Source organism: Balearica regulorum, chromosome 7, assembly GCF_011004875.1.
Source record: "Balearica regulorum gibbericeps isolate bBalReg1 chromosome 7, bBalReg1.pri, whole genome shotgun sequence".
Lineage (NCBI taxonomy): Eukaryota > Metazoa > Chordata > Aves > Gruiformes > Gruidae > Balearica > Balearica regulorum.
In genome coordinates this window covers 24,037,401-24,062,075 of record NC_046190.1, presented here as the reverse complement: position 1 = coordinate 24,062,075, position 24,675 = coordinate 24,037,401, and the positions used below count along the sequence as shown (strand labels likewise).

General features: G+C 36.3%; 1 protein-coding gene across 4 annotated transcripts in view; it reads right to left on the bottom strand.

The window, feature by feature from the left end:
- ADK (adenosine kinase) overlaps positions 1 to 24,675 on the bottom strand; it is a 295,032-nt gene that overhangs the window by 253,293 nt on the left and 17,064 nt on the right. For all 4 annotated transcript variants that reach the window (XM_075758603.1, XM_075758601.1, XM_075758600.1 and 1 more), the window contains exon 3: positions 4,998 to 5,051. In XM_075758603.1, coding sequence (XP_075614718.1) covers positions 4,998 to 5,051 — 54 coding nt within the window. The remainder of the gene's footprint in view (positions 1 to 4,997; positions 5,052 to 24,675) is intronic.

Genomic DNA, 24,675 nt, shown 5'->3' with positions numbered 1-24,675 from the left:
TTCCCCTCAGCAAACCTGCAGCAGAGCAACACATCTGCCCTCCCTTTTGACTGCAACACATCAAACAGCTCACTGAAGAAAATGGAAGCTTATGTTGATGACCTTCCTCTTTCTCAGTTCATGGCTTTTACCTCTGTAAAAAGACACATTATGAAAGCAGAGGTGGCTGTGGGGCACAAAATACTTGCCACATCTCCTACTTTCTCCTTCAACTAACTTCCAAAAAAGTTAAGTGTTCCATTATGGCCAAAACTGCTTAAACAAAGTAGTTTATAAAATTGTACAGCCAGCAGTCAAAGCTGCATTAAAACAAGTGTCCTGAAGCATTGCTTACAGACTCAGTGGTACCACTAAACTCCAAACAATGGTTTTAAGACTCACAATAAATATATTTTAGTTGCCTATTCATACAAGCTAGTCATGCTACCAAGATTTTGCTATAGCCCATATTTTAGTAAAAGAGGATATTACTAAAAAACCCAACACCTCTGCCAACACTACTCTACACAGTGAAAATGGACTCTGTATTTGGCATTGAGTAAACAAATTGTTTCTACTTTAATATCAAGACAACTTCAATCACATTCCGTTGCTTGCTGCAGCTAGTTGAAATTTATTCTCCTCAAAAACTTTTGATGTGAAACCATAGTAAAAAAACAAACAAACAAAAACAAAAAAACCCCCACAAACAAAAAACCCAGCCTAGGCAACAACACATGCACACAAATCTATACTTGGTTAATATGACCTTCAGTTAAAGTCATTCAGTCCAATTCTGAGAATTCAAAATAGGAGCAACACTTGTAAAAGGACTATACAAAGGGTCAGGAGAAATATTTCCTTTTTCTGAGAGTTTATATTTATTTATTGTTCTCAGAAGGGGAAAAAACATATGCAACATTAAGGCCTTACTACCCTTATTATATCAAAGTTTACTCCCAGCAGTGTCTTGCAGGATGGAATTCTTTTGTTCCTCTCCTCAAAGATACAGGGGATTAATTGAGTTGGAGGAGATTCTCACTGCAGAATAACAAACTCACCAGTGAGAACAAATGTGATTGCTCATCTGATTCACTACAACATTGGCATGCTTGGCTTGATCATCAGTTCAGATGGTTTGAACTAATCTGTTACTTCTCCATGGAAGCAGGCTAAGGAGCCTCCACACATTCCACTCCCTGGCTGAGCAGCAGGACAATAACCTCCACCTTATGTGCACTCAGGAGTTGACTGGGGCAAGGGAGGTGGATGCTCACAGCTGAATTCTGAAAAGAATGGATATATGCACCAACTTACAACTTTGGTACTAACAAATTCCTTTAAGATAAAAAAAGTATACACTAATGAAAAGACAATTTTAAAAGGCTGATACGGGGGGGGGAGGGAGAGAAAAAAGTGATCTTTCATACCTTAGCTCTTAAAATAGAAGTTAAGTATGATGCCATGCCTGTAAATCAACTCCAGTCTGTGTTAGCGGCTGTACTTATCTCTCTAGATAAGATTAAAGGACAAGAAGATCAAGCCAAGTCAGGGTGTAGCTGGCCCAATTACCTTTGGAGATAAGGCATTCATTACTGAATGAAATTTACATTTTTACGAAGAACAGTTACATAGAAGTGATCTCTAAGAAACTGAAGGACATCTGACAGTAAGAGAAATCATTGTGATTCATATGAAGAATGCCAAAGAAGTCGTCTTTACTAGGTAAGTCAATACAAAAGCTGCTGACATTTCAAAGACTGGAAGATAAATTATTTTAAGCAGAGGAACTTTGTCACTGAACAAGAATACATAAGAGACTAACTTTGTATTTGACTTAAAAACATTAGGACAGGTTCAGGAGAATACCTTAGTTATGAGGCCACCAAACCTAAGAATAACTTTATAATGAAATCAGTCACAATTACCCTAGCAGTAAGTTATCTTGCACCATTACCTAGAATTGGCATTTCTTTAAAATATGAAGGCTCATCTAAGTATCAGAAAAGGATAGTTAAGTATCTAACAACTCATTTTAAGTTAAATCAGATAATTTCACTAGAAGGACTGAAAATGCTCTGAGGTTCAACACTGTTTAATCTGTTCTGCACCATACAGTTAACACAGTCTGAGAAAAAGAGCACATAGCATATTAGAAAAGTTTCAAAGGCCTCTCCTGAAACAACATGACACTGACCTACGAGAGTTTTTTCCCGGTCAAGTATCCACCGACATTCAAGATGCCAAGGTCAATGGCAAAAGCAAGTTCAAACTCTTTCATTATAACCAACAGCATATAAATTGTCTCAGGAGCTACTGTAGTGATAACGAAAAACCAAAGAAAGATTTCTTTTGCAGCCGATTTGTGTAAATATTTACCTTTTCTGAATTTTCTTTATTTAATTACAGGTGCTCAGTCCTTCATTTAAGGGGTGACTATGCGGTAATTGCATATTAGTTACTGATATGTTTAAGAAATATGCAACATACTTTAAAAAAAGCTCAAACAGGATTTTAGTACATTTAAACTATTTCAAATGAAATACCTCCCATCAGAAGGTTCAGTTTAATCAGTATCTATTGTGCAAATAAAGCTTGTGTACACAGTACAACTTCTACTCTCCAAAATACAGACCTGTAATGTCATTTAACTTGTGTTTAAGCCCTTGATAGGCTAGTACTTTTAATACTTCTACCTTACACCTTTTAAAATGGTCTAACACATTTAATGGGTTAATCATAATTATGTTGTCCACAAGTGCTCTGTCTTTAGAGAGTGCACTCTGCATAAAACCAATCTTATCTACCAAAGGCAACTACTGTTGCCTGTCTTTTGCCTGGAGCTGAAGCAGTTTTAATGTCACAGGTACATTACCATGATGTACAAATGTAAGTTAAATATCTTTTTCCATGAAAGAACAAGGAAATTTTATTTGGCTGCTAATTCAATCACTAAGGCTTTTAGCTAATAATTCTTTTTCCAAAGGAATTAAATCTTTGTTACCAGAATACTGTTTGAAATCTATGACCTTACTGAGAAATATCAACAATTAACATAGAAAAACCTGACAGCTATGGATATTAATTCATCTGAAACAGTTACCTCATCTTAGACATGGATAAACTGCTTAAGTCTTTTGGGAGTACTATGAAATAATGCAAAATTATGCTAGTGTAATAATAGAAACAGACAATTATGTGCAAGAGCTGAAAGTTTAAAATAGAAGAAAAAAAAAGGTGTTTTTCTTATATCTACGCATGCAGATGCACCCAAAAGGAACTAAATACCCACTACTCTATCCTGAAAGGAAGAAATGTGAAAGTAATCCTAAAAATCTGTATCTTATTTGGAAATATGACTTTTATATAAATATTCCACCAGTCATCATGGAGAAGACAACAAAAAAAAATTATGTAAGGGCTGACAAGTGAAGCATTTTCTACAGTTTCATACCAACTAGCTATCTTCAGAAATAAAAAAAAAAAAAAAAACCAGTTACATAATACAGATTCAAGGGATGGCAAACACAACATTCATATAGAATGTTTTTCAGGCAGCTCATGGAAAAGAGTGAATGAATGAGGCAAGAAGAAAACTGGAGATCATGCACAGAGTATAGCTCTTCAGTCAGCGGTATTAATGTGCAGGAATTAAAAACAACAGTAATGAGGGAAATAATTACTTCACATAATGAAGACTTTTAAGAACAAGAGAATTTTTAAACTAAACTCTGAAATAAAAAGTATTATAGTATTGCCTTTATGTAACCTGTATGCTTACATATACAAGTGAGCAGGAATGTTCCAATTGTGCCATCTTTTATTTAGTGATTACTTTTCTCCCATTTAATACAGTAACCCTTGATGGAACTAATCGGTCATCACAGAAAGCATATCAAGCTCTGGTAAGTCCCCTCCACTTTCAAAACATGTATATGGTTCAGAAGTCAGTAACTTGGAGAACTTCAGTAGCTGTTGTAAAAGCTATCATCATTTAAAAAAAAGCAAACAAACAAAAAAACCAAAAGGTGTCGATACCAGGCACACAAACTCAGAATCCCACCTCCCCCATATCTAGATAACATGCAGACAATACCTACCCATCTTTTTACTTTGCATTTCCAAACGTATATACACATGCTTACGCACAGTACCTAGTATTTGCTTTGAACTCAATTGTAGAGATTTTGTATTTTAGTACATAGCATGCCAAAATAAAAAAAAATAAAGGTTATTTTGCCTGAACATGGAAGACTATCTAAAATCAGAGTAAATCTGAACTTCAAGCTTGTTTGGTTTGGGCACATCTTTAATGAAGGAGCAAAATAATTGAACATGCTGTTACTGCAATGTTTGATTAAGCTTCCTATGGCTGCTACTTCTGCAACACAAAAGAATGATCCATTCAACAATAGATCATATTTTTTGTCCAGGAACAAGAGTTTTTAGGCTTCAAAATCAGATTAGCTAAAACAAGCAAAATTTCAATATAACTGACAGGGCACTGGTGACTTTTAGCTACATTCCATACCACAGCCCAACTGTGTTGATGAGAATTTGTGAAGGTGGGAATGGCCATGATGTGTGACATGAGTAGGCAAATTAAAATAGGGAGTCAACACTGAACCTGAAAAAAAAAAATAATAAAAAATCTTCCTTTTCATTTCTGCTAGATATAAACAAAGACTTACACACAGACATAATGCAGGCAAGTAGTAGCTGTTAGTGTAACCACTGTCATATGTAAAACATCAACTAGGATGAACACAGACATTTAAATTGCATGCGTACCAACTGCAGTTAAAATAATTTTTAAAACAAATTAATGAAAACAATTTTTAAATTTTTTTTTGAAACAATTAGTTTTCAGACAAGTTGTGTAATTTATGGCAGACAATACTGAAGAGTAGAAGCTAAGAAAACACAAAATTTTTGCTTCAGGTCTTTAATAAGATGTGTACATACATAGAAAAGTAAATACATGTAACATGCACATATATCACCATAAAAGAGCTTACAGTTCTTTGTGCTTCTCCTCTGCCAAAATTTGGTCATTTGGCTTCAGCCCATACCTTGGGAAAAAAACCACAAAACACAAAGTAGTTACTCCTTTGAGAATACAGCTATAATATGTAGTTTCATAGTTTCAAACTGGCAAATTATTAAACTACATAATATTTGTTGATTCAGGTACCTCAGGTATTGCAAAGACAGCAAAGTTTTCTAAAAAATTTATACATATTTATTAAAGTAAACTTAACTTCACACAAAACTTTTGCTTTAGATCACAGCTTCAAATTATATCAGATACTTCGGCTTGCTATATATCCAAAATCAGTGGACTTCATAACAAACTGTACATTGAACTTATAATTTGCATCTGACAAAACACGACAGTGAGGAATACAGACAATGTGAACACTAAAACCAGTTGTAGTGTTTCCCGATGTACCAAATAAAATAGTAATCCATACCAAAAAACATTCTATAGAAAAAATATACTTCAACAACAGGCTATTTAAGAAAATTTCGGCAAGCTCTGATGAGAGCGAGATGTTGAGAGAAACTTTCTTTGCTAGATTAACCTAACAGGTAATTTAACAGAATAGGTTGCCTACACTGTCTCAATCAGAGGGAAAAAGAAACCCAGTTCTCCCCCAGCACAGGCTACTACTAGTCATGCTGCAGGCTGCACTGTCACTCACTTTGAAATACCTTTAAAAAGTGACCTCACTTTTTTTCCCGCCTCAGAGCAAAATCTTTTGCCATCTCAAAATATTCCACAAATCTCACTGCTCTGGTTTTCTGTGGGGTTTGGTTGGGGTTTTTTTGGTTAATTGGTTTGTAAGACAGTCATACATAATATAAGCAGGTGGAAGTCAAGTGTCCGTTTGATAATTCTGCAAACAGCTAACTGCTCACGCTGCAGAAGGTTCCCACTGTCCCTTAGCCATCTGTTTTTGTTCCTTGCTCCAGTCAACTGCAGAACCATAAGTTACTCCTCCTGAGGAAAGATTCTGGTCACTAACCAACTACAATCAAGCTAACTTGCAAACTGACTTTTAGTTCAAATAAATAGATAAAGTTTATGTTCTCTATTCCTTAGAGCATTTTCTGATCATACTCTCCAAAACTTGTTTTTTTCAGCATCCATTTAAAATGCAAGCATCAACCCCAGACACATTCTCAAGCTCACTAGTGCTGCATTCAAACATACAAGATGCCAACTGACTGACCCATTTTTCTTGTTTACATATGCAGAGACTGCCTTAGGTTATTTGCCATAGTATCACACTGACTTGCATCCATTTATCCACTTTGCTGCTAAATCCTTCATGGAGTCACTTCTAATCAGGATACAGTGGGTTCCATCCACATTCTCCTTCTAAATACAAGGTTTGCATTTGACTCTCATAGCAAGCAGACTATACTGTAGCACACTGTTCAATAGCAGATTCAGGTCCTTTGTTTAATTGCCAAGTCTTCTTTATAGTTTACCATCCTATCAGCCTTGAAGCCACAGATTTTTAGCTGTTGTGATCTTACATTTATTTCCAAATCAATGTTTTCTGTAGTGAACAGTATCAGGCTCTTTTTCTTTAATGAAAAGGGGTCTAGCCCAATACCAGTCTTCATAATGCTGCTACACCTCCCCGATATCTCCATTTGTCTCATCTTAATAAGCATTTTATTGATAGCAAATACTTATATATCAGAGAAAAAGCAAAGAGCTACCAGGAAATTCTGGAAGGAACATCTTTCAGAAGTCAAAGAACACTAACTCTTCTTAGGCAACTTGCAATCTTACTTAAAATTAAATCAGGTCATTTGTTAAAAGGATCTGCCTGTAAGACAGATATATCCTTGGCTAATACGCAATCCATTTTGTAAAGGGAGATATGAGATGAGTTTGCCCATTAGAAAATATACCTGCATAAAGTCACAACCATTCTTCCCTAAAAATAATACTGCATACTTTTCCTCTGACCGGAAATCAGACTACTTCAGCTAGAACTGAATACAATTTTATCTGCTGAGGATGTAGAAATAATATCTATACTTGAGCTTTTTAAAGCTTCCAGATTCTTTGTTCCTTCACTTTTTTTTTTTAATCACAACTTAACCCCAAGTTTAGAGAAAAGAAAAACAAATAAAACCTTTCACTACTTACTCAGACAAGAAAATCAGCTACAACAGAAACCATGTAACATAATGGGAATGCTGTTTAACAGATGTGTGATTTTTGCCTCGGGTATGTTACCGACATACCACAGAGGGGTGCAGGAGTGACACAGTTGCTGCCCTTGAGGTTTGCAGAATGGTTCCTTCGGTGAACCTTAGCTTACCTAATCTTTTTCACCTCCACCCCCTCCTTTCACCATGAAAATGGCATTTTCCAAATATTTTTCCTTGGACCCTAAAGTTGCTTTGATAGCAACTTGTCAAAGAAAATTTCACACAAAGGGACATGCTTGTAGAGTTCAAATCTTTATTAGTACTTTATGCATAAAGACAGGATGCATATTATCTTTCATACACAGCTGCTGAAGTATTTCATACATTTAAATGTGCAACTAGCACAGCAAACAGCTTACATAATATATCCCAACATGTGTTTCATAGGCAAGATTGATAAGCACCAGTTGGCTTTTCCTAACTGATGAAGGTTAGACTTTGGAGGATTTTACTAAAAAACATTTTAGGAACCAAGGATACTAAATACAAAATTGAAGCTAAAGATATGCAGTTAAAAAATTTAAAATAAGTTAGGACATTTAAAACCATCCAAGCAAGCAGTATATATATTATACATTAACACACCTGGAACTTAATTAGTAAGTAGAAGAGAAGCAAATGTGCTATGGAAGCAGGCAAAGGAACTGAAGGAGCCATAACAGCACTTTTTCCTATTTTCTGCACTGTGAAATTCAAAGTTCAACACATCCTAGCACATTAAATAATGATTATTCTTTTCAACTATGCAGCACCAAACTGTGATAGAGTTTCAAAACATTAACAGTCTCTTCATCAGTGTTCAAGATCCTATTTCAAAAAAAGGACCTAAAAATAAAAATATGCAAGAGTCTACAGCAGGATCATAGGTAAGTGTCAAAACAAACTGTAGTACATTTCAAAAATGATACGTTTAAACACTTTGATATGTCCTTCAGACATTTAACCTACTGGAAGAACCGCCAATGTTCCAGCCATCCCTTCAAAATGGCAGCTGCACACAATCATGAGGATGGACAGAAAAAGCACCCCAACTGCAGTCATTATCACACTGCACACCTGCATATTTCCACCAAACTAGTGCAGCTGCCTGCCCAGATACACACACCCCAGCCTCTGAGCACTGCAGCTAATGGCTTCTGACAGCCCAATAGGCTGATTGTACCCTAGATAAAACTTCCACTTTTGGAAGACAGCAGCTTTCTCCCCAAACTCAGTTCCTTATGGAATTTCTTAAACCACAACATTCTTGGTCTAACCTCTAGATGTCACCGTATCATAGTCACTCCAACACACCCTATTCAGATCAAAGCTCAAGTGACCCAGCTGCAGATAGGAACTAACAGAGATCATCATACTATCATCCATTCTCTAATTGTAGTTTAAATGAGAAGTTTCACGCTGCTTTACATTACTCTCTTCGGTGTCGAGATAATTTTTTTAAGCAGTATTCTTTCCAACCTGGTTACAAAAAGGCATGTTTAGGCATTTAACTTACCAGAACAAATGAGCAAGCTAATCCCCCTATGCTTTATCAAGAAACAAAGGCTCAACCTAAATTCACGCTCTGGAAAATCATCTCTCTGTCCTTTAACTGCAATGGGGCATAGTGATACATTAGCCTGCTGAGCAAGGCAATCTGAATGGCTCCCATTCATCCCTAACTCCAGAACAGTGACAAACTGGGAATATATTTCAAAAAGAAAATCTTGAAATAATTGGATTGTACCTATCAAGGATGTTTTTTCAACTTCCCAAGACAAAGCTTTCCTGAACTTTTCCTTTTTTCCTCATTTATTCACTGTAACCAATAACCCTACCATAACCAATAATTCCATCAGAACTTGGATCTGAACTTCATGTTATTTTCTTCTTTCCTAATTGTTATGTTTCCAGAACCAAATTTTATGTACATGCAGATACATACATAATATCAAATTTAGCCCCTAAAACATTAATGATAAATTCACAACCACATTAATCTTAAATATTTTCCCTTTCCACAAGCTTGAAAATAAAGTAGCACAGACCCAGAGTAAAAGATTACTGCAGGCATTCTGAGGACAGATATTACACAGAGCCAGAATGGTGTTAAGGAAATTTGGCTATATGTACAGCTAAATATACTCTTATTAAAAAAAAAACACCAAAAAACAAAAAACAAAACACCAAAAAAAACACCACACCCAAAAACACACCACCAAATGCCAAGGCCACTTGGAAGAGTTATACTGTGTCTAACAGCTAGAGGTACAACTCTGACAAACACATTCTATTTGATTACAGTGCTACAAAAAAACCCCAATGAAGCATTTCATGTCTGCTTTTTATTTCTTAAGCATACTAGAACCTGTAAGTTTAGCTGACTTGTACAATGCATTTTAAAGATCTTTCTGAAATGGTAATCCCACAACTCAATGCTTGTTTATTTCCCAGCTGTTAATATGACAGTGTATGAAAATTAATGTGCTTGGACCATAGTCAGCATTTTTACAATAATGTTCTTAACATAACAAACAGCCGTAAGGCATGGCTCCCTGCAGGCTGCATTCAATTTTACAAAGCCTTAACCAAATTAAGAAGAAAACACAGCCTACTGCGTACTGGTGAAAAAGTCCAGATGAATATCAAGTTCAGATCTGCTCTACGAACAAGAGTTTCTTGAAAAGCTGGTAAAACTCACCTGTCCTAAGGCCCACAATAAAAACTGGTGATGAACAAACAGGTTTAAAAAGTGGCAGTAGAGCTTCATAGCTTCAAAATTCATTTACCTTCCAAAACTTCTTACATGAATCCAAACTAACCAAAAGCTTATATAGAAACAATAGCTAAAATTTGCACAGATATAAAACTAAAAATCAGCATAGACACTGCTGCTTGGGCCAGAAGAGCCAACAAAGTCTCCATCATGCAGACTACCCAGAAACAAAGAGGTACACAAAGTTATATACATGGTAGAGTAATATTTTTCTAAATATTTTCAAGAATACTTGTGAAGGAACACGACACTAAAGATAATAGAATTTTTTTTGCATTAACCATCAATGTGGATAGTCAGCATAAAAAGAAAGAAGGATTAAAACTATTTCAGAATACAAAGTTGTGACAGTAAAGCACCCTAGGAAGCTCCAAACATATTTGTGCAGACATTCCTCTGCCTTGTTTGATATACAAATAAATATAAATTTTTTGCCACAGTACATGGCTCTGACTAACTTTGCTCCCCTTTAAATGCCCTTGGGCTTTGCTACTCCATAAGCTTATTATACTTGACATGTTTTGCTGCAATAACTGCTTTACGTATTTCCCAGATTGATTAAAAATGGAATGTATGAAAGGGTGGATTTCCAACATATTCTTTGAACTTTGCAGAAAGGTCATCAAAAAAGAAACAGAGTACTATTTCTGACAGAAATTTAAAGCATGTTGGTTGTATTAAGTGGACAAGGCAAGTAGAATTTATGCTATACTAGGCTATGCTTCATCAATAAAAAGAAAAGACCTTTTAAGACAGAGCTCTGCAGGAGCATTTCTCCATAACTTTTCAACAAAGCCATTAAGAAACCTTAAGGACTTCAGTATAGTCATCTTGTATTTCAGATTAATCTAAAGAAGTTTCCATCAGAATGATTCAGCAATTACGTTGCTTCAACTGTCAACTTTCAAGTGATGTTAAGGCTACTTTCACTGTTCTAAAAAAAGAAATGCAGCCCTTTTTCCTGTTGTTTTTTCTCAATTATTAATCTTGTAAAAACTAGGACAACCAGCCTGTGGGACATTGGTGCTCACACGTCCTTTTTCAGATTGTATCAACTGCTTTCTACCAAACACAGTTAACACATCCCACAAGATCTTTCAGGTCAGAAACTGCCATGCATGAATCTGCTACAACAGTACATCCTCATGAGCATTTACAGACCAATGCACATAGCAAGCCCAACAGAAGCTCCCAAAACATTTCTAACACATCAGATTTATGGGGGATGGGTATAGAAGGTCAGACTGTTTCTCAAGTTCCATCTGCAATTTATCAGGCAGAATGAGTAATCCTGCCATAACTGCTAGCTTCATTTCTTCTGACTTGATCTATACAGAGATCAAAAGGCAATAAGCGAACTGCTTTTCCTAGCGTAGTAAAATACTACTTAAAGCAAGGCAGTATTTCTGCATTTTTGACAAGGCTACAGTTGCTTAGAAATTTCAGTTAAGTCTAATGTTGCCTTACTCTTCTGATTAGCCTACTAATCTTTTTCATGTACACAACTATGGAGTTTAAGTACCATGACTTGTATTTGTTTGAATCATTACTTTGAGCTTGCTAAGCCAGATTCTAGGAGCTGTGCATTTTCTAAATCAAGATGAAAACAAAAAAACACAACCCAGACCACACCTTACGTATAAATTCAGCAGCCAAATTCATCATGGACCAGACACAACCAGCTAAACCAAAATTAAAGTTTTGTGTAACTGGCACCCACATACACCCTAGTCCAAGTATTTCTTTTAAGACATCTCTCCCCCCACCTCTCCTCCCTTAAAAAAAAACTTGATTCATACCCTGAAAGTCTCAGTCTCTTGCCTGACTTGCACTGGTTTTATTCTGCCAGTTTAATACATTTGCTTTTTCATTTTTTCCACAATTCCTCTGTTGTTTGCTACAGTCTCCCAGCTTCACCATCTGAAAAGCACCATGCTTCCTATTCCCTCAAAATGTCTCTCCCTTTAGTCTCTGTCCTATTCCATAACATGGCAGCTGGTCCCACGTATCTTTTCACATTTTCTTGACCTCAAATTGACAGCAAAACAGGGATCCCTTCTACATTAATTTTTTGGTTTAATGACAGCTGATCATCATTCACTGTTACTCTAGGATGACCTTGTACAGGTTAGACAATCTTAGAAAAATTCCTTACTGAGTAAATACTTCTTTATTGCCAAATACAAAATGCAAGTCCAGAATCTCTCACTTGAAAAACTGAAAGCTTAAAGAGGAATTATATGATAGTGCAATATAATCCCAAAGAAAACTTGCTTCCAGAAAAATTTAAGTTTTGCAACAGTCCACTCATACCAACAAAAGAAGAAACTGACATTCCGTTCGGAAAATATTAAGGCTGAGAGAATGCACATCTGAGAATGACTTCAACAAGGATCAGCACTAGAGTCAACACTATGCCACACATTTATGAGTGATCCAGAGTTAAGTACAGTAGCTACTGATGAAATCCATAGATGACAGCAGACTGGCAAGGGTATGTAGTGACAACGGAACATTCCAGCTGACAGTAAGATGAACCCATTCAAACACAGTAACTTCAACAGACAGATGCAAATTCAAGTAGGTAAATAAAAAGAATAAAAACATGGGCAGGGGTAAAGGCAACCCCCAGAGTATAACTTGGAGAGAGGGAAACCAGGTGTCAATCTGCAACTCAACCTGAGCTTCCAACTTATGTCAAACATTGAAGACATCAATGAATTATTTTAATATAGAAACAGGAAAGAGCAAAGAAACAAAACAAAAGTGAGAAAGAAGACCAACAAAAGAGTGAGCCATCAGCCTCACTAATTATTTCATTCCCTTCCATTTTTAAACAGAAAAACACGTAGCTAAAACATTTAGCTTGGGAAGAAGGAACGTGAGTAGGAGTAAAGCACACACAAGTAGTAATAGGAAAGAGACATGAAAAAACAGCAACAGAAAATTAAGGTACTTCTACCTGAAGACTGTTGAAAAGTAATTACTTTACAGTTATCAAGGACAAAGAATCAGGTCCAGCTAGAGAAAGAGCATGTAGCATTGTTCTGGCAGAGAATTACACTGCTTAACGAAACAAAAGCATCTGCTTAAGGAAAAGTTTAAGTCCAACTCAAACCACACATCACATTTATAAAGAAATCCCAGACTTTAAACACTGCTACTGGAGTAGAAATGTCAGGGCTGAGAGAATGAAGGACCATCTTGGAGAACTGATGGAGGAATTTCTGGTGTTTTCATTTTTACTCAGTTATTAGTACACAGTTCCTGTGTACTAGTATGATTGAAGTCTTGTTTGGCTGCATCGCATCTTGCACAGATCTATTTTTCAGAAAAAAACCTGGAATTTCTGGGTGAAAGGAATCCCAAAAATATTAGTAGAAAGAATTTTTTTTACCACAATACTTATCATGAGAAGGAAAGATGGATTTAAATTCCAACACAGAATTAACTTAAAATTACACTCCTGAAACCTAAAAGAAAAAAAAGAAATGCAGCTACTGATGTCATAAATCAGAAGCATTTTGTTTCCCCAATTTCTTGCATGGAGAAGATCACTAACTTTAATATAAACATTACTAGGTATAGTTTTTTCTGGTTTTGTGAGTGGTGTTTTTTGTTGCTGTTGGTGGTTTCCCCAGTACCACCCCCTTGATCAAGATTTTCCTAAATAGTTGCTTCTAAATTATTCAGTGTAATAAGGTAGACTCCCCACTGATAATATGGTTAGAAATCAGGACTTTAATCAGCTATTAATATTGTAAGACAGATTTAAAGGGCTTTTGAAATTGAAGTCAAAACAATAATAGGTTTAAATGATTAAGAAAGATTAAGAAAGCCAGGAAAGTTCAAAGCCTGTTAATCACCAGACTGCAGAAAACTATGATCATTTAATAGGGTCAGCCCTATCACTCTGGACTTAAGCATATAGTAGTGACCTTGTCAAAACAGTTTTCTTAACTATAAACCAGTGAGCTAAAAATTTAAGACATCTAAACACTTCTGGTATACAGCTAAAGAAAACTGTTTTTTCAGTAATAATTTTTGAAATATCTAACTGTGAGCCCCTCTTAAAAAGCTGTACACACTCTGTACAGTTTTTTGGAAATTGGTACTCTGAATTCTATATTCATTACACTTGTAGAAATGGGTGACCTTTAGTAACTTCACCAAGGAATAAAATATTAATTCAACTTGTGCAGACCTATAGGCAGTTCTGCTTCTAGACTGAACTCTAACATATTCTTTCAATATTATTCCTTTGAGCTTTCAATATTTAAACCATTTCTTTAATCACACCATTTTGCATTGTTTCTGTTCCAAAATCATAACTTAACCTTTACATACTAATTTTCTTCAACCAGAAATAAACATTGGTTTATAATCAAAATGAATTCAACTACAAACACAAACAAGCTTGCACAATCCTGCATTAAAGTTTCATTTGCATAAAAATATATTTTAAAAAAACCCCCAACAACAGTAACATGTACAGAATCCAAACAGTAATAAACTGAAGGGTTCCTGTTCTCTTCCTAGATGTTGTTATCACTTTAAGATTTATTGTTCGTACCAACTTGTACCAGTTCTACATAGATCCTGCTAGCACCAGTACTGAAAATCCCAAAATACTTTGCTGCTGCATAAGGACCTCTGCTTTGAAAAGTAAATTGTAAGAAAATATCATTCAAGGAAGGCAGAGTAGTGTGGTTGTGGACATGTCCCTGAGATTCTCCTGCCTAGATTTATAAATTATTTTAATTATTTCTTCTAAATAAAGACTCTCTGTATGCCATATATGAGTAACACTGCCAGCTACTCAGCTGAGCTTCTTCGTGTTTGAAAATGAATCCTTCATCATTTCTTCTAAGGAGAAGGCAGACTTGTAAAGCAATGTGCTTTAGGTGTCAGGATGAAGTTCAATAGGCTCTACTTCTACAACAAAGTACAGGTTAACACTTTGGACAAACAAAGGCAGTAACATTACACTTGCAAACATAAAGCAACAGTGTTAGGCTCCATCAACATGCAATACATTTCATAACTGAATTACAACTTTGTCCCCATACTAGATCTGTTCTGTCTCTATCTCTAAAAGAATATGACAATAGAATTTCTATTATCTCTAGTACATAGAAAGAAATGCCACATCAATAAAATCAATTAAGACACAGCAAAAACCAATTATTCTCTAGTGAAGAACTCATAAACCACAAAGTCAGCCCAGAATATTACTTTCAAGCAATAAAATCCTCCAAAAGGAGGATACTAGAAGTCCTGAGGCTGTATTGCATCTTGATTGATGTTAAATACTATATTGTCTTAAAAATGCTAAGAATTCACCTTTTCATCATTCATGGGGACACAGAGAAAAAGACTGGTGTATATTTAATGCAAAATGCATTGCTCCATTTAGAAATCATAAGGAAACTAACAGCGAGTCTTACATACCACTTAAATTTTTTCAACTATATGTTTTAAAAATATAGTTTAAGATGTATTCCATTTTCCTTTTACACAACTTTATGGATGTCTTTGTGTTTGTGACAGGCTAGGCAAAAGTATCAATTCCATATTATTAAACCTAAACGAGTCGTCGTGCTGCCTAAAAGCTAGATGTCTTCAATCATCTGGCTCTGCATCTGAGGACTTGTTATGGGATAGTTCAGCTTACAGAAACTTAAACAGAGAATTGTCAGGGAGTTCGTGTGCCTTAATTTGCCTTCTCTAAAAATTATTTATAACGCTGACTAGAGCAAATGGCAAGCTACAGACAAGTGTTGCAGCTACTGTGAAATTCCAGCCATGCTGAAAGAACTTACCTAAGCCACTACAGGCATTATCTTTATTGCAAAAAGTAGCATATGGAAAATGGCAGAGAAGGTTTCTTTACTGCACTGAAAATTTTAATTTCATCCTAAAAAAAAAAAAAAAAATGAAGGAGTGTCCTGGTTTCAGCTGAGAGGATTGATTTTTCTTCATAGTAGCTAGCGTGGGGATATGTTTTGAAGCAATACCAAGATGGAGATTCAGGGAAGAGCTCTTGAAAGAGAAACTCCTTGTTCTGCTACCTCTAGATGATCAGACATACTGAGAACAGCAATTACTGCTTCTGGGAAGAACTGTTACTCCCTTTTGCCTCTAGCCATAGGCACTGTTTTGTATCTTAACCCTTCACCCACAGTGGTAGCTGCAACATCAAGCCCAGACATCCAAGGATCTGGCAGAGAACAGAGGGACAGGTATTTGGACAGTTCTGCTATTTGCGGCCCAAAAGAGCTTCCTGCTTTGGTTGAATAATAGTTTTGTCCCAGGGCTGATTGCAGAAAAAGATGTTTTGAGCATTTCTGATTTTGTGAGTCAGCAAAATTTGAAATTCAAAATATCCTCCTATATTGTAAAGTTGCCAGGCTTCTTTTATTAACTTTTTACCCCAATTTACATACAAAACTTGAAACAACCCTGCTTTTGAAAACAAGTCAGCTACATCTCAGATGTTCTTAACTAAAGCAGGAATTTGTAGTTGGTGCTTTCCAAACAATAAAAAGCTAGCAATTACTAAAGCAATTTACTAATCTTAATTAATTTGGTATTTGAATGGTGGAACATGTTGATACAACTCTACAGTTTGCCTTAGCTTATATATGCTAACCATGTCCCTAGCACAAAAGCTGCTAAAGAAAGAAGTCAGATTTTGCACAGGCTAACTTTTGCAAAGGTGGCAAGATTAGCTCCCCCCCCCCCCCCCCCCCCCCCAGTAAAGAAGATAGCTAATTCCCAGCCCACAATCCTCTGAAATGTGATTTCCAACAACTCCGAGCTCATGGAATTGCAATCTAGTTTAAAAATACTACAGACATTGAAATTGAAACCACATCTAATCAAGATACACATCCAAACACTGTACTACACAAATGTAGACCAACTAACAGTTGATTTCTATTTTGTATTTTAGTTGTTATTTAGTACTACTGTACATAACATCGCAAGCACAATTCAAAACCACAATAGCTTCAATGAAATACACTGAAACACACTCGTGCAAAAATGAAGTTACAGCAATCAGATTCGGGTGAAGGTCTTCATCTCTTTTTCCACACAGAAACTCTACGAAAAAGTTCCCAAGAGACACATGACACTCTGGAACACTTTGTCTCTTCTACTGAAAGTCCATATAAATATTAGAAACGAAAAGATTTACATTGTAACTATAGTTCTTGTCTTGAAAAAGAACAGATAAGGTATGCTAGCTTGAAGACACGTAAGAGTCACTGGGATTGAAACATCTGCATCACCATGTACCATTTTTGTTTTTCTATTAACTTAATATCCATAGTTGAGACTGCATGCCACCTTTACTTGGAGGGCTCAGGCACTGAATTTAGTCATAGTTTCACTTCTCATGAAGGAAGATGACTGTAGGCTTCCTGACTAGATTGATAGCATAATTTTATAGTGATCTTTATCACCTATCTTCCAACCAACAGGAAGCTCCTAATGCCTAAAAAGAATAAGAAGTAGCCTCAACACTACAAGGACTGAAAAAGTCCATGATAATATTTCTATGTCTTCAACTTCTCACTACTGTTCAGTTGTTAAAGCTTGTCATATTAGGCAGTCATATGCTCCCTTTTTACGCTTTGTCATATGCATCTCTGATTCCTGCACTGAAACTTAATCACTTTTGCTGTCACTTCATGGCAAGGGAAAAAATGGAGAGGAAAAAGAACAAACCCAAAAATCACTGGAGCAAGCTGGAAAAATAAGCACCCAAAATTGTTTAGCCATAGCTCTCTAGTCTTCATCTGATAACAACACAGACAAACCCACAAGTTTAAAGTAGAACTAAAATATGAAGATAATTCATTTGTTAAAATTAATTCATGTAGCTTGCAAAGCTTTTTTGACTGCATTTTTTGAGTTATCCTAGTTGTTTTATAGGATTTGGCACAGGTTCAAAGTAAGAATCTAACACACAGCACAAACACCTACACTACTGACTGATGAACTCAACATTGAATCTCATTATAATAATTTTAAAACAAACAAAAAAAGAACATATGACACTTTCACTGAAGCATTCTATTATCTTATTAAGGGGGGAATCAAGGGTCTGTAAAAATCAAAGATCATTGTCCCCAGCTCTGCCATTTAATCTAGACTTATTAGGGAACAACAGGCTTCATGATATTCTGAAGTCTACAACAGAGACTTGGTCTTCAGTAACTTGGAGTATTGATGGTTCTGCCCTAACAAAAATGAAATAAAATAGCACTCAAACAGCTGGTTTACCCTCCTCCATCCCATGACTAAGGGAAAACAGGAACACCAGTAATTACGAGGAAGACAGACTGCCTCCGCCCTCTCCTTGTGGCTACAGCAGAGACCACAGGTCCAACGCTCCAGAAAGGAACAGAACAAGAAGAGGCAAAGCACAGAGCAGGCCTGGACGTGGTTATATGACGCAGAGCACAAGCTTAGTATCTGAGATCAAGAGCAACATAAGTACCTCATAACGTAGATTACAGTTAACAGTAGCACTGATGTGGTATTGGCACATTGTTCAGGAATAGCCTGATGAAATAGCAAGTTACTAAAAAGAAATGTTAAAAATTAGTATTCAATTTCAAGGGAAGGACAGAATACCTCTCATGTCGATACACATAACTTGGAAGAAAAGCTATTGAGATTGCCAATTGCCTGACCTGAAGGAAGCAAAACAATCAAGTAGTAATGAGCATTAAAATTTAGTTAAATATCTGATTTTTTAAAAAACTGAAGTTTTTTTAAAAGCTGAAGGTATTCCAATCACTTCAAAGATGCTATCATTAGAAAGTTGTCTTTTCTAAGAGATGACAAATAAATTTCATCCACAGTAAAAAAAACACCTGAGAATGTGACAGATAATTGTTAGTTTTTGACTGGACTTTACTATTCTTCAATTCATAAGTGATCAAACTGTTTCACTGTATCACTCTAGTAACTAGAAAAACCTCTAGCCTTTCCTACACTGTTAAAAATTTTAGGTTGGTGAAGCAGGATGGGAATGGAAAGTTATATTAAACTCACAGCTTATTACCCAGTAATTAAAAGAATGCCTGCAACTACACCCAGAACATGAATCACAATTTTTATCTACTGTATCCTAAATAAAAGTCAATCTCATAATTGTGCAATCAGGAAACTCTAACATGAAAAGTTTTTCAATACAAACAGCAAGTACCACTTCCAAAGAGGTTTTACCATCTGGTTTTGGATTGACTCCAGTTCTCTACTGAGAAGCCCAGCTTTTTCCATCAAAGACATCTTCTGCAAGGGTCTTATTTAATATCATTGCCTAGTTAAAAACAGAAACACTTAATTCATAGAGCTCTTTCACTTAAAGTTCCTTGTTTGCATTGAGGAGGCAAATGGAGCCCAGTATTTCATCATTTGCCTTGTAATCCAACTCCCAAAGTTTTCTTAAACAAATTTTTACTTGGGAGTGAAGGGAAAATACAGATAAGCTCTGTGTGCATGAGTGTCATGTGTCTCAAGGTTATTCTGAAGAAAACAATTAATCCAAGAACTAGACATGTTCTATTGACATCTATTAAATTAGTTTTCTGAAGAAATGGATAACTAAAAAAACCCCGAAGTTATAATTTGCAGTTTATTACTAAGCAAATATTTAAGACAGTAAAAACACACAATAAAGAGAAGAAATAACAGAGTGGAGTATTTTCTATCCATGAACATTCTATTTTACAGGTAAATAAGTAGTTACAAGCTCTTCTAGAATCATTGTTCAAGCTCAGTATACCCTGAAAACATCACAGCTGCTCATGCAGAACTTTATCCTTGCATAGGGTAGATTTTTTCAAATAGCCTTTTCCAAATGGAGCTTAACTAAAATCTTTCACTCATTTAAACTACACATTCAACTAAATGCACTAGGAGAAATTATCAGGCTTGTAGGAAGCTCTAATTACTTTGTCAGGAATGCTACCAAATTTATAGGCATGTTAGGGCTGAGAGGACCATTTTAAAGACAGCCATTGTTACCCTAAGTTTTTGCAAGCAAACACTTAAGTTTTTTATAATTTACCAGCAGTCAGATGATGCAATTTGGCTCAACAGTTTCAACAATGTTCTATGGTCAGACCCTGAGATAAACTATATTGACTTCTACAGACACAACTCAAAACACAAGGCAATAATAAAGAACCCTCAGCTGTTCAGCTTCTCTGCCAAATGAGCCAATGCAACAGATACTTTTAGTAGCCAGTAATCCAGTAGGATTATTGAAACAATGGAACATTATATAGTAAACTACCTTCCAAAAAAAAAAAACAAAAACCAACCCACACAAAAGAAGGGTAAATTTTCAGAGACAAGTTTTAAAGTTATTACTATGTACTTTCCATACATTCAGCACTGCACAGACAGCACGATCCCCAGCTCAAAGCAATACGAAACCCCATTAACCTGTCCCAGAGGGTTGATGAAGCATACAAAGTCAAAGTAAACACATTATTGAAACTGAAAAAGCTGTAAGTCTGGGTTTTTACTCCCACTTAAATCTAGCAGCAGAAGTCCATATCTGCAGCTTGCGCATTCTTTGATCCTGCAACCTCCTAGCACAGAATCACCACTAGTCTTTCTCAGTCTTCAAGCTCTGGGCTTGTTTTGCATTGGAGCCTTAAGACTGTGTTAAAACCCGAGTTTAGTGAACAAAAAAATCACTTCCGATTGTGTAAAAGCTATTTAGACTCTCAGCCACTTTATGAGAGTTAATTGCATGAGTGGTGTTTTGATTTTTTTTTGCTATGGGAAGTTACAAAGGCTTCTGTTAGATAGGAGCAAAGGTAACAAACTGACAATGTTGAGAATAACACACAATAGAATAGCTAAAGCCACAGCTATAAGGGCCAACCTACTTTAATGCGTGTAAGCAGATGTTTTTCATTTCAGCTGCTTCTCAAACCTTTTCTTGAATTATAATCCAAAGAGTGGGAAAAAGATCAAATATGTACATCTTCACTTCCATCACAGCAAGCACTAAAACTGCCTCAAACAAGAAAGTTTAACTTACCAGATGTCAACATTGCTCTGTTAGTAAAGTTTGTGCTTAACTAATCCATCACCCTCCAACAGTACTCTGCAGTAAGGAAAGATAGAGAATGACCAAGCATCTGGGGATCTCCAGTAATGACCCAACCACTTTCAGTGCTGCAGACCAGTTAGTAGCACACTGCAGGAGACCCATACCCATACTTAGGAAATTACAGATCAAAATTACTTCCTTCAGTGTGATGATATTTATTTTCATACATTAACCATCACCACCACTCCAAAACACAAATACACATCGAAGACCCCATTTATTCTTCCTCTACCATTTCTTCAAACCTGTTTTTCTAGTGAAGAGTAAAAAGAACATAAACCCATTTCTTGGTTTACAGATACTTACACCACCACTGTATTTACAACAGTGTCGCAGAGAAGGCAGGGAAGAGAACTAACAAGAAGATGATACAGGGCATGAAAGCTATTAAAACTACAGATCTTTACTGAGCACCTTCAATGAACTTGTACAAAGATTGCCATAGACACTGATTTTAAGGAGAACAAAAAACCACCACACACACAAGGAGAAAAAGACTTGGCTGCTTTTGACAACCAGTAAGTAAATCAAATAGCAATTTGTAATCCTGGACAATGATGCTGATCAAATAATCAGTCTGGAGATGATAAATGTAACGGAATTCAGCATCCAGACTAGTAAACATACCTTACTTCCTGCGATCATGACTCTGGTCAAGAGCCCAGAAAATAGAGTAAAATAAAGCAATAAGCATCCTTAACCTTTTTGTGAGAAATTGGAAATATATCATGATTTCCCCTCTACCTCCACTCCTTTTTAAGAGCATGAGCAGAAGATATTTATATGCTTACACAGGTGCTGACAATTACAAATATTTCCCTTGTATTCCCACTGGCTAATTAAGGAAGATACAACGTTTTCACATATTGTGAAGTTCCAAGACTAGCATAATAATTCTGTCAATATGCATTTGTCAGTAATGATTCTCTCCACCACCTCAATTCATGCAGTCATAGACCCAAATGTTGGACAAAAGCAAGAGAAGATTTGTCCATTCTGTGAACACACAGTTCTCAACCACTGGATGTGCACTTGAGGTGACAAGTAATGATCAGATCTCTACAGCCTAAAAATTAACTATCGTTAGATAAATGTCAAACACTAAATACTTGCAAAACAGTGTGCCCTAGGGGGAGCAATAAAACAGATGCCATCTCCTACCTTTTAACAGCAGGACATTGGAGTATTTACAGGAGTCAGCAGTACTGAGTTTCTATGGAGTCTTAAAACATCATTGCCATGTTAAACAGAATTTCTTTGCCCGCTTTATTAGAGTTTAACATACATAGTATAGATTATTATTCTTAAATGCCTGTTACTGATTCAGTAGGTGAAGGAATCACTCCTCTTAAATATCACAGGTAGAACAGAGTACACCAAAGGCTTTAATGAATACCTGTTAGCAAAATTTCTTTCAGAGATTAGTGTAGGTATAATTAGCAATTCAACCACAAAGCAATAATACTTGTTCTATAATATCTCCTCCCACCCATAGAAATCTGCCCTTTGAGCAAGTATGTATATCCTAGAAAAAAATAAACAATGATAAATACTGTTAGGTTATGAAGTTAATGCAAATTAAAAGGACCAGCTTTCAACAGTGCCATCAACATTGCTAACACTTTTCCAGATTGCCTCCCTGAAGAGATAAGAAGTGAGACCCAGAAAACGTAACTACCTAACAGAGAGCAAAGCTTCTCTGGCTGAGGTAACGTCAGACTGCTGATGTGGTCTGAAAAGCTCAGAAAGGCACAGTGAAGTTCCGTTGTGACATAAATTAAGACCACCTCTCCTAGAAATAGTCTAGGACAGGCTTAAAGCTTTCCAAAACTTGTCAAGAAAGCAAAAGACTTTGGAGCCCGGATTAAACCAAAATCCACCTTGAAAGAAAGGTGACAGTGCTGTGCTAACAACCCAAGCCAAAAATACCCATCCAACCCTTCAATACTGCTCATTTCCTCAAACCTTACATGGCAGCAAGTTGTTTTAAATTTGCCTAGGGTAGGACTGCATTATGTATTTATTTTCAGGTTTATTTATAACATCGATTACAGGCCATTTAAATATTGTTAAAAGGACCACTTGAGACTTCCTACACAATCTTATGCTTTTCCATTTGCATTTTCTTAATAGAAGTTACAAAAATAAACTGGTTACAAGGCTCATTTTGATACTCTCTCATTTCATTGACAATATACATTGATTACACTTGCAACATCAAGTACTTTATTCTAAACACAGAATCCCAGAACGGTAGGGGTTGGAAGGGACCTCTGGAGATCGTCTAGTCCAATCCCCCTGCTAGAGCAGGTTCACCTAGAGCAGGTTGCACAGGATCACGTCCAGGCGGGTTTTGAATATCTCCAGAGAAGGAGACTCCACAACCTCTCTGGGCAACCCGTTCCAGTGCTCTGTCATCTTCAGAGGAAAGAAGTTTTTTCTCATGTTCTGATGGAACAAAGGTATTTACTCTTAAAACTGGTTATACAAGATAAACTAACAGAAACTGTGAAAAACTTAAATGTCTAAAATTCTTATGAATGTTTACCTAAACTCTTTTCTCACTTTACTAAGCTACCTTCTGAAGTCAGAGCCCAGCCAGCCTGACAGCCCCATTAAATGCACCCATCTAGTTAGAAGAGGTGAGACACAGACTCCCAAGTTACTTGATCACTGCCAAGATACCTAGACCTGACACTACCTGGCTAGAGATGGATGCATATCTTGTTTGACAAGAAAAAAGAGACATTAGGCTGGTATGATCAACAATTTCTCTGTCAAATGCCTCACAGTTCTGAAACATCTATGTTCTTGCACCTCCCTGCAGCATTTGAATCGGTAACTTTATTCCAGCAGTTGTTCTACAGCTAGGTTTGCTGTTTTATCTCCCTTCACAAGCTGAGGAAGCGGGGGATTTGATTCCCATTTCAGAAGTATTGCAAAAGGTAATTGGACTTAGCGTAGAAACATGCTGTCTGTTAAATGGATTACTATGCATATACTTACAAATAGGGAGCTAGAAACAAAATCAAGTACATGTGAAGAAGGTAGACAAGCTTCTCAGTTTTCAAGTTATTAGAACCATCACACTATCAGCAGGTCCCCTGTGAAACTGTTGTTTGAGGACTGCTTATTGCTTTAAATACTGCAACGCTCCACAAAGGCATTTTGGCAGTAAAGAAATGCTCACAGAGCATATGTTGTTCAGGAGATACTTTAACTTGTCTGACAGCACTCGAATTTGAGTACATAAGACTTCTGATTTTTAAATTAAATTAAATCCTGCAGAGCACATCAGGTGCAGTGAAAAACACAATGCACTCTTGCAAGATTTCACTGCTGCAACAGAGCGCCCATCATCTCTTTTATAACAGCAATTTGTAAGGATTAGTTGGGGAGTATTGTTGGGTGGGGGGCAGGAGCATTACTTATGTTTAGAAACTGGTTTTCATGTTATTCCAGTAGAAACATAAAGTAGAGAATTACATCAGAATAATTTACTTTTTCAGAAATTGAGTCTATGTCTTGAGTGTTCCAAGTTCCAGATGTTTTTGAGATT